General features: G+C 43.9%; 1 protein-coding gene across 1 annotated transcript; it reads right to left on the bottom strand.

Moving 5' to 3' along the window:
* Positions 1–265: 265 nt before the first annotated feature.
* LOC126212670 (myotrophin-like) lies at positions 266–760 on the bottom strand. The gene has a single exon (XM_049940091.1). The coding sequence runs from the start codon at positions 758–760 to the stop codon at positions 266–268; it is 495 nt and encodes a 164-aa protein (XP_049796048.1).
* Positions 761–15,397: the final 14,637 nt, after the last annotated feature.

The raw sequence follows: 15,397 nt of genomic DNA on the forward strand, positions 1-15,397 counted from the left end.
AGACAATAACATTTAACGTCACTCAGATATATTTATGATAAAAGTAAGCGATGGCTTGCAGCCTCTTGTTAATGTAGAGTACTCATATCTACCTGTACCTGAGTTTTGCTGTAGTATTACTGGAGATGGGCCCAAATAAGAGACTGCAGGATCAAATTTTTGCATTCTTTATTAAAACTTATCAAGAAGAAGTGTAAAAAAACTGTTTCAAGTTTCTTCCATAGTCATTTGTTGCACAGATAATTTCATGTCGGCATATCTCTGCTTATTTTGCCCTCTGACGATAACCAGGAGGCTTGTCTTCCTTTGGTTCCCTGACCCCACTGTTTGCCCCTGCCTCAAGCAGTGCAGTCGCCACATCTAAATGGCCCTCTCTTGCTGCATCGTGCAGTGGCGTCCTCCCTTGAGTATCTCTAGCGTTGGGGTCAGCTGATGCCCCAAGCAGCAGTCGCACCACAGGTGTGTGGCCCTCATATGCAGCCAAGTGCAGAGGTGTGACTTGTCTGTTGTCTCTGGCGTCCACCTCTGCCCCAGCCCCCAGCAGGCACTTCACCGCTTCCAAGTGCCCGCTCTCCGCTGCCCAGTGCAGAGCAGTAGACTCGCACTCTCCTCTTGCCCCCACGTCCGCCCCTGCCGCCACCAGCGCGATGACCTCCTCCATGTCCCAGTCCTCAGCTGCTTCCATCAGCTTGCTGCGGCTTTCCTCTCTGGAAAGGCTGCAGCACGAAACAAAAATTCTCTCAGTACTGCAAGCACACATACCTGACAGAGAAAGCTATCATACAGGGAAAAACTGTTCAAACCTGATATTCTCCTACGATCCAAAAATAGTGTGAAACTGTATTAAGCTACAGAGGTTCTGTTGTATCGCCTTAATCAAATTCATTTAACTATCCATTAAAAATTGCTTTATTCAGTTACTCAAGAAATTATCTTGCCATATTTATTTTCACATTGACTCCTGCAAGTCAGTTCCTGTTACCTGAGGATGCTACTCCATACCAGTCTTTGGTCTACATTGAAATGGATGCTTCTTCCGCAAATATCAGTGCATGCACGTATGCCTGACAACTAATACCATCTCCAGGTATTTAAAGACATTTTTCTGATATGAGGCCAGACAGATCAGTCCAGTTATTTGCAAATTTCGTGTTACAGCCTCACCAAATAGTGACAGTTTGTTTCACACACAACCACCTGATCGAAACATTTCAGACATTACAATGACACTAAGGCGACTACTATTCCAAATACACTAAGCTTACAACACGATCTTATCACTGAAGTCCATTTTCTTGGATCACCTCTTTAATTAGCAGCTGGTTCTCTCCATACCACTCCCCATGCAAGGCACCCCCAGCTCCTTTCTAACATTTTCTATATGGTGGAGTTGCTTTAAATCTACATAAGCTGGGACATACATATGAGCACTTTTGCGCCTCAGTGGATTTGGCTAATAAGAGGAGAGACAGGCTAATGTAGCAAAGGCCTGGAGTCTAGGTAAGGATTTCATCTGGGTTATGTCGTGACAAGATGGGGCTCCTGAAATCTAATGTTGAACTGTAAAGCATACACAAAAAAAACTGATGTGAAAACAAATCACAGTTTAGCTATGACGTTGAATATGATGAAGCTTAAGAGAACCATCAGCAGGAATCTATGTGTAATCAAGTCAGGTACTGAAGTACAGAGGAATAAAATGCTAGTTTGCCAGTTGAATGAGAATGGATTTCTCTAACACTGCCTATTAAAGAACGGGAAAAGACAAATGCAGGTACAGGAAAGGAAAGCTGAAGAAATCTTTGTGAAGAGGAAACAGATAATGATAGGGGTACAGAAGTAGAGGCCACTAAAGAATGAAATAGACAAGTACAGGAAAGAAAGCAAAACTGGGCAGGAAGAACTAGAAGAATTTGAAGAAACGCTCGTAAGAAAGAAATCGCAGCAGGCGAGCATAGGTGATGCTTTACGAAATATAGCATAGCCTTGAAATGTTGCTGTGTCAACCTGGCACGTGTAGGAATAGTTAACACAGGAGTACTCAAGCATCAAATTTGACAATCGTTCCACACTGGCAGCTGTGGAAGTCTAATGTACATGCCAAAAGGCATAGCTCAGGCCAAACACACGCAGCTCGACGGAGTACTTGTACCAAACCCATTTATACTAAAGTCGTTTCTGTGAGCACCACTTCTCTAACACAACACAGGCTGCCCCTTGAAGCTGTTCGATACTGGAGCTGTCACTAACACTGCAATTGGCCAACACTGGTCCAACACTATTCGAGGCAGAAGAATTCCTTGGCCAAACTGCAGCCATCCTGTAGTGGGCTGCTGCCTTATGTATTATAAGGAGTATTAACAACTTACAGATTGTTTCCATGGCACACTCTTGCACCCATCCAACATGACCAGCTACTGACTGGATTACACGCCTTGTCAGAATTGCTACCACTATATGTTCACCACCACATCTGAACTTCCAGCTTACACAGCAGTGAATCAAGAGCTATGATTATTTATTATAGAGAGTGTCATGGAAAGAAAGCTTCACCACTACGCTCTGTGCAAAGTTTTGTTAAGAATAAGGATCTGTGGGTGTCACTTTATAGGTATTGGTATACAGGATTCGCCAATAACTGTCAGATTCATGCAGTACAAGTTGCTCGATACAAGTAAAGAAATTTTGTAGTGTAATCAAGATGGTGTAGTGCAAGTCAGCATAGGTTTTACGAGGGAGAAAAAGGTAATGGGAATCCCAGTACTCAGGTGTGGAAAGACTCCTGCCTTCTTCAGCTTAAGTGCTGCAGTGTGAACTCTTTTTACAGCTCACCTGGCCAGCTCGCCTCGCAATGCACGACTGCTGCATTGTGATTTGTAAGGCGTAACATCACCTGTGGCTGTGTCTGCTTTATTCTACTCCCTGCTTTGCAGGTTTCCGACTGAATATGGTCTGTGTGCTACAGCGACAAACTGCACATCAAAAGTGGCTACCATAAAGTACAAGACTAAGAAATTCTACTGCATTGAGAGTTAACTTACAAAAGTCGCCGATATGCAGTGGGATTCTGGAACATATTGTGTGGGAACATTATGAATTACCTCTAAAAAAACGGTCTTTTCACGCACACGCAACATGGGTTCAGAAATCATCTTGTGAAACACAACTAGCTCTTCATTCGAATGAAGTGTTGAGTGCTATTGACAAGGGATTTCATATCGATTCTGTATTTCTAGATATCCAGAAGGCTTGACACTGTACCACTCAAGCGGCTTACATTGGAACCCTGCGACTTGGTACCCTGCGACTTCCCGTCTGGGGTCACAGTTTGTAGTAATTGACAGAAAGTCAGTAAAATAGAAGTGATTTCTGGCGTTCCCAAGGTAGTGTTACAGGCTCTTTGCTGTTCCTTATCTATATATATGATTTGGGAGACAAACTGAGTAGCAATCTTAGGTTGTTTGTTGATTACGTTTATCGAGTAATAAAGTCATCAGAACATCAAGAACTACGAAACGATTTAGAAAAGATATCTGAATGGAGCGGACATTGGCAGCTTAGCGTAAATAACAAAAAGTGTGAGGTTATCCACGTGAGTGCTAAAAGCAATCCGTTAAACTTCGGTTACACGATAAATCAGTCAAATATAAAGGCCGTAAATTCAACTAAATACCTAGTAATTACAATTATGTACAACTTAAATTAGAAGGAACACACAGAAAATGTAGTAGGGAAGGCTAACCAAAGACTGCGTTTCATTGGCAGGACACTTAGAAAATTTAACAGATCTACTAAGCAGACTGCCTACACTACACTTGTTCGTCCTCTTTTAGAATACTGCTGCACGGTGTGGGATCCTTACCGGATAGAACTGACGGAGTACATCGAGAAAGTACTAAGAAGGGCAGCACGTTTTGTACTATCGCGAAATATGTCACTGGATGCAGGATTTGGGCTGGATATAAAAGAAAGGAATTTTTCGTTGCGACGGAAACTTGTCGCAATATTGCAATCTCCAACTTTCTCCTCCAAATGCGAAAATATTTTGGAGACACCGACCTACATAGGGAGAAACTATCACCTCGATAAAGTAAGGGAAATCAGAGCTCATAAGGTGTTCGTTCTTTCCGCGCTCTATACGAGGGAGGAATAATAGAGAATTATGAAGGTGGTTCGATGAACCCTCCGCCAGGCACTTAAATGTGATTTGCAGAGTATCCATGTAGATGTAGAGAGGTACAAAGATTATTTTCAGAAACACAAGCAAGCACAGTCAAAGACAACATCCCTTGCACAACAAAGCTATTGGTACTGAACATAGCCCTTGATATGGGGAAGAAATAGCTGAGAATGCACAATTGGAACACTATTTTATAGAAGTAGTTCATGGATTGTGGGGGGGGGACAGGAAAAGAAGGGAAAGAATGGAAATAAGCGATCGGAATGTGGTGGCATAGATGTGTGTTGAAAGTTAGGTGACCTGACGTAAAGCAACTGAACACCTCTACAGAATCAAGAGAGATAGTAGTAGTAAGGGGAAAACCCTGACAAGAAGAAGGGACAGGATATTAAGAACGTGTGTTAAGAAATCATATGATTACTTTCATGGAACTAGTGGGGGAAAAGTGTAGGAATAGATAGAAATTTGAAAGCATCCAACATCTAAATGAGGAATTAGGGCGCAAATGCTACAAACAAAGTTGTCCCCGTTCCCCCTATAGAAAAGGAAATACCGAAGGCAAAGCCTGAACAGTAAATCGGCAGTAGAAACAGCCACAGTCATCATCTACATTGGCCGAGGTTTTACCTCATTTGTGTGGGGTTACTGGAGCGGGCAGCTGTGGCAACATTGACAATGCTTCCAAGATGTTCCACATCCTGAGAAGCTGAGGCACAAAAGGCAGTCTCCTGTGACAGTTCTGTTTTGATTGTCCAACAATATAATTCTTGTTCCTCTCATTCCTACGATAGACCCCATACTGTCTTTGTCCATTCCGTAACTTCAGTATTTCAATACTGCATCATTGTGTGTTCATCTGGATTTGCACATAAAATTATCTGCTCAATGTTGTAACATAGTTATTCTCTCACCAAATTTTCTGCACGCGACTTTAGATTACATACCTTTGTTGTTGACACTGGTTTTCTAAACCTGATGAGAATTGTTCTATCACTGAAGTGATCACAGTAACTTATTTCTCCTACATTCCTATTCTAATTAACCTTCCTCATAATACAATTTTCTAGTACAGTAGATATTGTACCACTGTTCATCTGATCAGATATCTAGATCTAGGCTGCTCCTTAGATTTCCTTTACACATTTTCTAATTTCCTTACCACACAGTGGTACTGTGTAATGGTACTTTGTGTGGATGCCATTTCTCGTGTGCACTTAGGAGAAGTAAATGCTGAATTTCAAAGTGGTGTCCGCTACTAGCTACTGAAACTCCTGGTACAAACCTACTGAGATCTCCACACAAGGATAGCACTAACTAGATATGGCATCCCCCAGTAGAGGTAATCAATGAGTAAAATGCGAAACCCATTGAGAGTAATGATTCAAAGGCTTTTCACTGTTGAAATAAAACAGTTACCGGGTAACGAAAGTCTTTATTATTTGAAATATCAGAATGCACAACATAAAAACACAGTAGGTGAAAAATTCGGCACATAAACATCACAAACTGTCGTTAGTAAAGGTAGGATAGGACTGGAAACGAATCTTCATACTTTACATGCATAGAAATTTTGGATAACTTACTCTGACTGCGAATAGAATTCAGAAGTTGGATGATTGTGCACCGAGAAAATGCCCTAGCAATAACACACTGTTCATCTGAAAACCGGTGGAAATAGGCTCTCCACAGACAGTTAACTAACATTCTACTTTCGCTAACTGCAAGTCTGCAAATATTACCAAAAGACACAGCCATCTGCAACAAATTATGCTGCGGCAAAGACCTGCTATTTGTCTTATTAGTGCTGGTGGCTACGCTTGCTCACTAGGCCCAGATGTAAACAACACAGGATTCTGCGCCTATCTGAATCAGACTGTCACTAGGCGCCTCACACCCTTCCGTTAACAAGCTTCCCTGCTCGACACACCACGTTCGTTTAACTACAGAACTCTCTTACTCGGAGCACCACGCCCATCTGCCTATCTGCCACGGCAGAACACTAGTTCCATGAGGACTGCTCCAGGAGCGCCTTCAGCCAATCTGAGAGAGCGCTTTTTCAGCACCAGTTTAATCAGCTTACACGCACCACCACCACCACCACCACCACCACCACCACCACCACCACCACCACCACCACCACCACCACCACCACCAATGCAACAGGAAGTAAGCCAGTTGGAGCTTTGTCCAGAAAAAATGAGGCAGCTCTATGATTACTGAGCAACTGTGCAGGTAATCAGAGTGAATTTCACGGTTTCCAGCAGGAAAGTCATCTTGCTGGCGTGGTTGGTGTAAAAAGAAAAACCTTTCACTCCTCTGTCAGGTGGGCTAGTGTTCTGCCCACATCGTCATGGCATCACACACACCATTTTATCCCTGGTCGACATCCTTCTCTGGCTAGCAGAAAGCAAGTTCTGCCACGCCCAGCGTGACCAATGTATACATTCACCGCTTCTCCGCCCCTGATAGCACCAGTCTGACAGGCGTGAGGCGAGACTAACGTATAGATTTACCTCCAGCATGTCAAATTCTCCGCCTGCCCTTTTGCCTTTGTGGGGGTACCCTAGCCCATTAGCAGGCTTACAGAGTCTCAATCCGGAGCATACTTGATTGATAATTGCACAGGAAAAATAGCGCAAATGAAACCTGAGAGGTGAAGTTGAGGCTATCTGAAAGAACAACCCCCTTCCAAATTCTATCTTTGTTATGAAGGCGAGAAACTAAACCCGGCGTGGGTAGAAACGGGGATGGTAATCACAGAGGTCATTAACCTGCCATCAGGTAAACAAAACAATTGCACTTTTAGTGAAGTAAAAATTTTTTTATCAAAACAATTCCATATTTTATGATTATTAAAATCATAGGCATCTGTGCCATTAAATGTGGGTTCTACGCTACGTTACATGGAAGGGGGGACGGCGCTGGAAGAAGACAGTAAAAGACTAAGCGCTGCTCCAGAACTGAACCCTGGGTATGCGATTAACAACTAATGCCCAATAATGTATTAAATATGAGGCAGTGAATAACGTGGTGGTCAAGAATAATGACAAGGATCTGATGCAGATCATAAAGAGCGGTTGAAAAATGCGCAGATAAAATTTTCCAACATAATATGTCATTTGACACCATGTGTAGTATGAGTTTGGAGTCTTCTAGATAAATATATTTGTGTGTAATGTGTTAAGGAAATACTTTATTTACAAGAAAGCACATAGCAATAATAAGCTGCTTGTTGCAAATGTGAATTTTTGTGTTAAAAGTGAACAAGGACTGAAGTATGGTACAGGTTGTAATAATTCGAAATGGTCGGTAGGGTATAAGGGTGCAAGGAATGTCACCTCAAAGGAAAGGTTTCCACTGACTGAAATAGCACAAAGAACTTCGTAAATATTTATATCTAGATGGAAACTGCAAGACGATATAGGAGTTTTATTGACTTCTAGACTCGCAGGAGGTTTATCAAGCTGATGAAGGAATGTTAGATCACAAGTCTTCAGTTGTCAGCTTGTCAGAGACTGAACAGCAATGGTAACAGATGGGATTTAGTAAGTTATTGGCAGTGCCCTAATTGAATACTGCCGGCCGCGGTGGTCTAGCGGTTCTAGGCGCTCAGTCCGGAACCGCGCGACTGCTACGGTCGCAGGTTCGAATCCTGCCTCGGGCATGGATGTGTGTGATGTCCTTACGTTAGTTAGGTTTAAGTAGTTCTAAGTTCTAGGGGCTTATGACCACAGCAGTTGATCCCATAGTGCTCACAGCCATCTGAACCATTTGAATTGAATACTGTGGTATTCTCCAAATGGCTTTAGTAAAGCCGTAGAGATCTTGAACGAAGGCAGACAGCTCTGATGTCTTTCCATAGAGGATGGAAGTAAGGCATATGCCATGACCACTTTGCCAGAAAAGCTAATGTACCGAAGCATGACATGCACTGTGGATCATCCATATTGCATATACACTACTGGCCATTAAAATTGCTACAGCAAGAATAAATGCAGATAGTAAACGGGTATTCATTGGACAAATATACTAGAACTGACATGTGATTACATTTTCACATATTTTGGGTGCATAGATCCTGAGAAATCAGTACCCAGAACAACCACCTCTGGCCGTAATAACGGCCTTGAAACACCTGGGCATTCAGCCAAACAGGGCTTGGATGGCGTGTACAGGTACAGCTGCCCATGCAGCTTCAACACGATACCACAGTTCATCAAGAGTAGTGACTGGCATATTGCGACGAGCCAGTTGCACGGTCACCATTGACTAGACGTTTTCAATTGGTGAATGATCTGGAGAATGTGCTGGCCAGGGCAGCAGTGGAACATTTTCTGTATCCAGAAAGGCCCGTACAGGACCTACAACGTGAGGTCGTGCATTATCCTGCTGAAATGTAAGGTTTCACTGGGATCAAACGAAGGGTAGAGCCACGGGTCCTAACACATCTGAAATGTAACGTCCACTGTTCAAAGTGCCGTCAGTGAAAACAAGAGGTTACCGAGACGTGTAGCCAATGGCACCCCATACCATCACGCTGGGTGATACGCCAGTATGGCGATGACTAATACACGCTTGCAATGTGCGTTCTCCGCGATGTCGTCAAACACGAATGCGACCATGATGATGCTGTAAACAGAACCTGGATTCATCTGAAAAAAATTACGTTTTGCCATTCATGCACCCAGGTTCATCGTTGAGTACACCATCGCAGGCGCTCCTGTCTGATGCAGCATCAAGGGTAACCGCAGCCACAGTCTCCGAGCTGATAGTCCGTGCTGCTGCATACGTCGTCGAACTGTTCGTGCAGATGGTTGTCTTGCAAACGTCCCCATCTGTTGACTCAGGGATGGAGACGTGGCTGCACGATCCGTTACAGCCGTGAGGATAAGACGCCTGTCATCTCGACTGCTAGTGATACGAGGCCGTTGGGATCCATCACGGCGTTCCGTATTACCCTCGTGAACCCACCGATTCAATATTCTGCTAACATTCATTGGATCTCGACCGACGCGAGCAGCAATGTCGCGATACGATAAACTACAATCGCGATAGGCTACAATCCGACCTTTATCGAAGTCGGAAATGTGGAGGTATGCATTTTTCCTCCTTACACGAGGCATCACAACAACGTTTCACCAGGCAACGCCGGTCAACTGCTGTTTGTGTATGAGAAATCGGTTGGAAACTTTCCTCATGTCAGGACGTTGTAGGTGTCGCCACCGGCGCCAACCTTGTGTGAATGCTCTGAAAAGGTAATAATTTGCATATCACTGCATCTTCTTCCTGTTGGTTAAATTTCGCGTCTGTAGCACGTCATCTTCGTGGTGTAGCAATTTTAATGGCTAGTAGTGTATTTAGTAACAAAGTGAAGCACAAATATGCAGGATACGGAGATGTAGCAGTGAGGCAGATACAGCGATGTGACCGCTTGCTTTACTACACAGATTTCCACATATCAGCACCGTATTCTGTCTGTTTGCACATCTCTCTATTTGAATACGGATGCCTGTATCAGTTTCTTTGGCTCTTCAGTGTAAAGCTATGAGTGAGGCAAAAATGATTTTTTTTACCAAGTAGTTTCTGTAAAATTGATTGCGAAACCTTCAGAGCGCGAGTATTCTGTAATCAAAGCACGTCACAGGGGGGATTTTCAGTCTACATAAATGTTTCTATATGCGAGGGTAAAACATGTCCCAAAATTCTACAATAGACCTACGTCATAAAAAAATAACCTATATATCTTTGCATCTGTGTGTAGAACTGGTGTCCTGTCAGGTCCAACGGCCTTCTCTGTTGATCGATTTCTGTTGCTTTTCTAGCCCTTCGTCGCCGATTTCGATGTGTCATTTTGTTATTCATGCGAATACTTAAGCGAGGAACTATAGGGCGATGTTCCTGTGCGAAAGTTTTGGAAAAAGGCGTAGAGGTGTTTCGAAAAGAATATACGTATTGCAAAGTATTATTATGTCCAAACTATCGATCGCTGCGCCTCTGATATTGGAGAAACGAATACATAATCTAGCTTATATTAATAACCGCTAGATGTCAGTTGACTGTTTTGCTTGGCAACCGTCATATGTTTAAAATGGCAACTCCGCTGCAAAACTCTTATCGTGTTCTCGAGTTTGCCAAGTTCATTCAGTGATTACAGTGCAAAGACGTTTCAGGTTGAGGTACCAAATTGATCCTCCGATTCTTTTTTCAACAAGACAAGGCACCCCCTCCACTGGAGTCGCCAAATGCGTGAATATCGGAATGAAACTCTACCGAACCGTTGGATTGGTCGTCAAGGAGCTGGCGACTTAGCATGACCGAGCGAGGTGGCGCTGTGGCTATCACGCTGGATCCGCATTCGGGAGAACGACGGTTCAATCCCGCTTCCGGCCATCCTGATTTAGGTTTTCCGCGATTTCCCTAACATCGCTCCAGGCAAATGGCGGGATGGTTCCTTTGAAAGGGCGCGGCCGACTTCCTTCCTAGTCCTTCCTAATCCGATGAGACCGATGACCTCACTGTCTTGTCTCCTCCCTCAAAACAACCCCAAACCAACTTAGTATGTCTCAGCTGGGCTCCACAGTCACCGGATTTGACACCATGTGACTTCTTCCTGTGGGGCTTCGTTAAAGACAACGTTCCTGTACCACCACTCCCACAGAATCTGGAAGAGTTGAAGAACCGGATCCGTACTGTCATAACATCAGTGAGGAACAACATGCTTGCCCGAGTATGGTGGGAATTTGACTATCGGTGTGATACTGTACGTGTTGCTGATTGAGGACATATTGAACATCTGTAATCTGAACTTGAAAAGTTTGTGAGTGTGAAGTTTCATATTCGTATGTCTTAAATATATGCATTCGAAATATTTATTGATTTATTTAACCTGGCAAGATTAGGGCCATAAGGCCCTCTCTAACCAGGCATTCTACTTATTTTACATTCATTTGTTTTAGTAGGCATGTTAAATTACATCTAGTACAAAAAGTGAAAAACTATTACAAAGGCACACTTGGAAAAATACATACATATAAAGTTTATATTCATAGATGAAAGTACTGTTATAATTAGACGAGACATTTTAGATAGGAATGCTAGCAGCAGGTAGTATGAGGGAGACTGATGGTGAAGGGAGGAGAATAGACATGATGAAACAATCAAGGAAATATAAAGGAAAAGAAGATTGTGTGGCTAATAGAGATACATGAAGAGGAAGAAGAAAAAGGAGCAAGATAGGAGACACTAGCTTCGCTATTTGACAGAGGAGAGGATTGGCCTTTTACATTAATTTTTTGGAAAACTTTATGTGGATGATAGTAGGAAATGCTTCAACTTCTTAAAAATAGCAGGGGATTGAATTTTGCGGAAGGTAAGGGGCAGTTTGTTCTAGAGGCGGACAGCTGCAACTGAGAGTTTTCAAAAGTTTTTGTTTTGTTAGTGGGCACAGTTAGGATACCAAATAAGAGTGACCTCGTGTTTCGATTATGATGGCACGAAAGGTGTTTAATCTCTGAAGCAAAGTACTGAGGGGCTTGCGCGACGAGTAAAATGAAATAATGTGTGGCTAGGGCCTCCCGTCGGGCAGACCGTTCGCCTGGTGCAGGTCTTTCTAGTTGACGCCACGTAGGCGACCTGCGCGTCGATGGGGATGAAATAATAAGTAGGACAACACAACACCCAGTCCCTGAGCGGAGAAAATCTCCGACCCAGCCGGGAATCGAACCCGGGACCTTAGGATTGACATTCCGTCACGCTGACCACTCAGCTACCGGGGCCGGACTGTGCGACGAGTAGTCTGAAGTAGACAAAATGTGGTAGTCACGCAATTTGTCTCGCCACAGCCAACCTAGCTGGGAGTATGAAGCACTAACATGATCATATAGGCGAATGTTGCAGGTGTAACGCACACAGGCATTCATGGTTAGTTCTAGTTGTATTTTGTTTTCACTACTCATGTCTTTTTGAATTACATCACAATAGTGGAGGTTTGGTGGAACGAGTGCTTGCACGAGCTGGCGTTTCAAGTCCTGTGGAAATAAGTTCCGAAACTTTGAGAGCATAGAGACAAGCGGACGTCTTCCAGCACACTGTGACTGTATTATCCACCCAGTTGAGATGCTCATCCAAAGTTACACCCAAGTTCTTAACTGTTTTCTGATATGGTATTTGAATACTGTCGAGCAGAATAGGAGCCAGCCGTTCGCGTAAATCTGAACTTATTAATTTCTGATGGGCTACTAAGATTACTTGTTTCTTTTTTGCATTTAGTTTAAGCTCCAGGTTATTCGTCCATGTCACTACTGAAGACAGATCATCATTCATCTGAGCGATTGCAGTGTTTATATCTGCAGGTCTGACGCTTGGGTAGAGCTGGAGGTCGTCGGCGTAGAAATGATATTTACAGGACAGAACCGACGAAATATCGTTGACATATAAAGAAAACAAAAATGGTCGTAAGACTGATCCTTGTGGCACTTCCGAGGATACATGTTTCCAGGAAGATTTTCATTTACGCAGACAACACATTGCTGTCTTTAGTAGCTCTCAAACCATCTCTTCTCATCGCACTATCTAAGAAATTAAGCTGTTGCATTTTTCTGAGCAATATGTCAAAGATAAGTGTCAAAAAGTTTGCTGAAGTCTAGTAGCGTCAATATTGTTTCCTTTCGGCTGTCTATGGCATATTTCAAGTTATCAGTTACTTTAATTAAAGCAGTGTTTGTGCAGTGATGTTTACAGAAACTGGATTGAAATTTGTCATAGGCTGAATTCATGCAGGTATTCAGTTATTTGATCACGAACAGTATATTCAAGTGCTTTGGAAACAGCAGGCAGTATGCTAATTGGTCGGTAGTCACTAGGCAGTTGCGGGTTTCCGATCTTAGGAATGGGTCGAATTATGCTTCTTTTCCATGCAGTGGGGTATATTCCGTTCACAAGGGAAAAATTAAATATGTCAGTTAAGACAGGTACTAAGATATCGGCAACATTCTTAATCATGGTTATACTGATTCTGTCATTGCCTATCACGTCAGAAGAGATTCTCATTATTGCTTCTCTTGCCGTATTTATTGTTGTGTGTTTTAGACGGAAGGCATTGTTGCTAGTTATCCAGTTAGGGGATTCTTGTGGAGGGTAATTATCAGCCATGGGTATTCAGAGGTGCAGAGAAGAATTCATTTAATTCGTTAGCTGAGACATGAAAAGCAGTTTCCGATTTTGCCTTTCTGACCCCCAAGCTACGCAGATTCTTCCATAGAGTCGTGGGCGTCAGATCGCTGCCTACAAGGGAGCGAGCGTGCCTGATTTTACCATTGCGAATGCATTGCTTCACTCTGTTCCATAGCTTTCTATATTCTTCGAAACGCTCGGGTTTCGGATCTGCATTTTTTTGTTATGGTTTTCGGGCGCAAAACTGCTACGGTCATTAGCGCCCGGTCTGTGACTTAGGAAAAGGTAAAAAACAGCAGCAATGGGAACAAAACTCAAAAAATTGGAGAAACTAAAAACAGAAGGAAAGCTTTAAAAACCACTACAGAAGGGGGTTGGTTGTCCCCAAAAAGTTTCAAATGAATGACATCTCACTGGCACAAACTCGAGAACGCGATCGGCTGAGCGCGTGTCATCTACTAAAATGGAAGATATATCAGGCGACAGCTGTAGACGGGCGCGTAACGGAGTAAAATAGGGGCACTGACGTAGAAGGTGTCTTACCGTCCACAACAGAGCAATGGGGACAGAGTGGGGAAGGATCGCCACTTAAAAGATGTCTATGGCTAAAAAGACAGTGCCATAAAAATTGTTCAAATGGCTCTGAGCACTATGGGACTAAACTGCTGAGGTCATTAGTCACCTAGAACTTAGAACTAGTTAAACCTAACTAACCTAAGGACATCACAAACATCCATGCCCGAGGCAGGATTCGAACCTGCGACCGTAGTGGTCTTGTGGTTCCAGACTGCAGCGCCTTTAACCGCACGGCCACTTCGGCCGGCGACAGTGCCATATCCGGAGTCTAGTTAAAATTACCTCCTCCCGACGACGCGTTCAAGAGGAAGAGGTCCAAGCACAGGTAAGAGCTTTCACGTCCCGCAATTTATTATTCGGAAGTGTCGACCAATGTGCGTGCCATAAAAAAGCAGCACGACGACATAAAACACTCAGTAGATCGGCGAAAGGAATCATGCCAATAGCTGGCCGAAGAAGAGAGACTGCTGCCTTGGCCGCTATATCGGCCGCCTCATTTCCACAGATACCAACGTGTCCTGGGATCCAGAGGAACGCTACAGAGACGCCTCCAAGTGGAGCAAGTGGAGGCAGCTCTGAATCCGGTGGACCAGAGGATGGACAGTGTAGAGACTGAGGAGAGAGCTGAGAGAATCTGAACAGATAACACTGTATCCGCTGATGGCGACGGATGTATTGGACAGCCTGGAGAACAGCATAAAGTTCTGCAGTATAAACCGGGAAGCCAAAATCGATTTTAGGTGTCGCCAATAATATAGGCACTCCTAACACCAAACGATGTTTTTGAGTCATCAGTGTAAATAAATGTGGCATCCTTCATTTGTGCGCAGAGAGCAGCAAATGACCGACGATAAACAAGTGAAGGGGTACCATCCTTGGGAAACTGACAAAGGTCACGGAGCAGGCAGGTCCGGGGACGGAGCCAAGGCGGTGCTGTACCCCAAGTTGTCAAGAAAGTTTTAGGAAAGCGGAAGGAAAGAGAATGGAGCAGTTGATGGAAGCGGACTCCCGATGGTAGTAGGGAGGAAGGGCGGCCTGCATACCCTAAATCCAAGGAGGCGTCGAAAAAAATGTCATAAGCCGGATTTGCAGGCATGGAAGACAGATGGCTAGCATAACGATTCAGAAGGACAGTTCGCCGATTGGACAGTGGAGGTTCAGCAATCTCAGCATAAAGGCTTTCCACAGGGCTGGTGTAAAAAGCTCCGGACTCTAAACGTAATCCACGGTGGTGGATAGAGTCGAGACGACGACGAATAGACAGCCGAGCAGAGGAGTTAACTACGCTTCCATAGTCCAATGTCGAGCGCACTAATGCGCGATAGAGGCGGAGGAGGACCACTCGATCCGCTCCAGAAGAGGTACCATTCAGGACACGGAGGGTGTTGAGGGATCGCAGACAGCGAACCGAAAGATAGGAAACGTGGGAGGACCAGCACAGTTTTCTGTCAAACATAAGACCCAAGAACT

The sequence above is a fragment of the Schistocerca nitens genome, chromosome 11 (genome assembly GCF_023898315.1).
Source record: "Schistocerca nitens isolate TAMUIC-IGC-003100 chromosome 11, iqSchNite1.1, whole genome shotgun sequence".
In the NCBI taxonomy this organism is placed as follows: Eukaryota; Metazoa; Arthropoda; class Insecta; order Orthoptera; family Acrididae; genus Schistocerca; species Schistocerca nitens.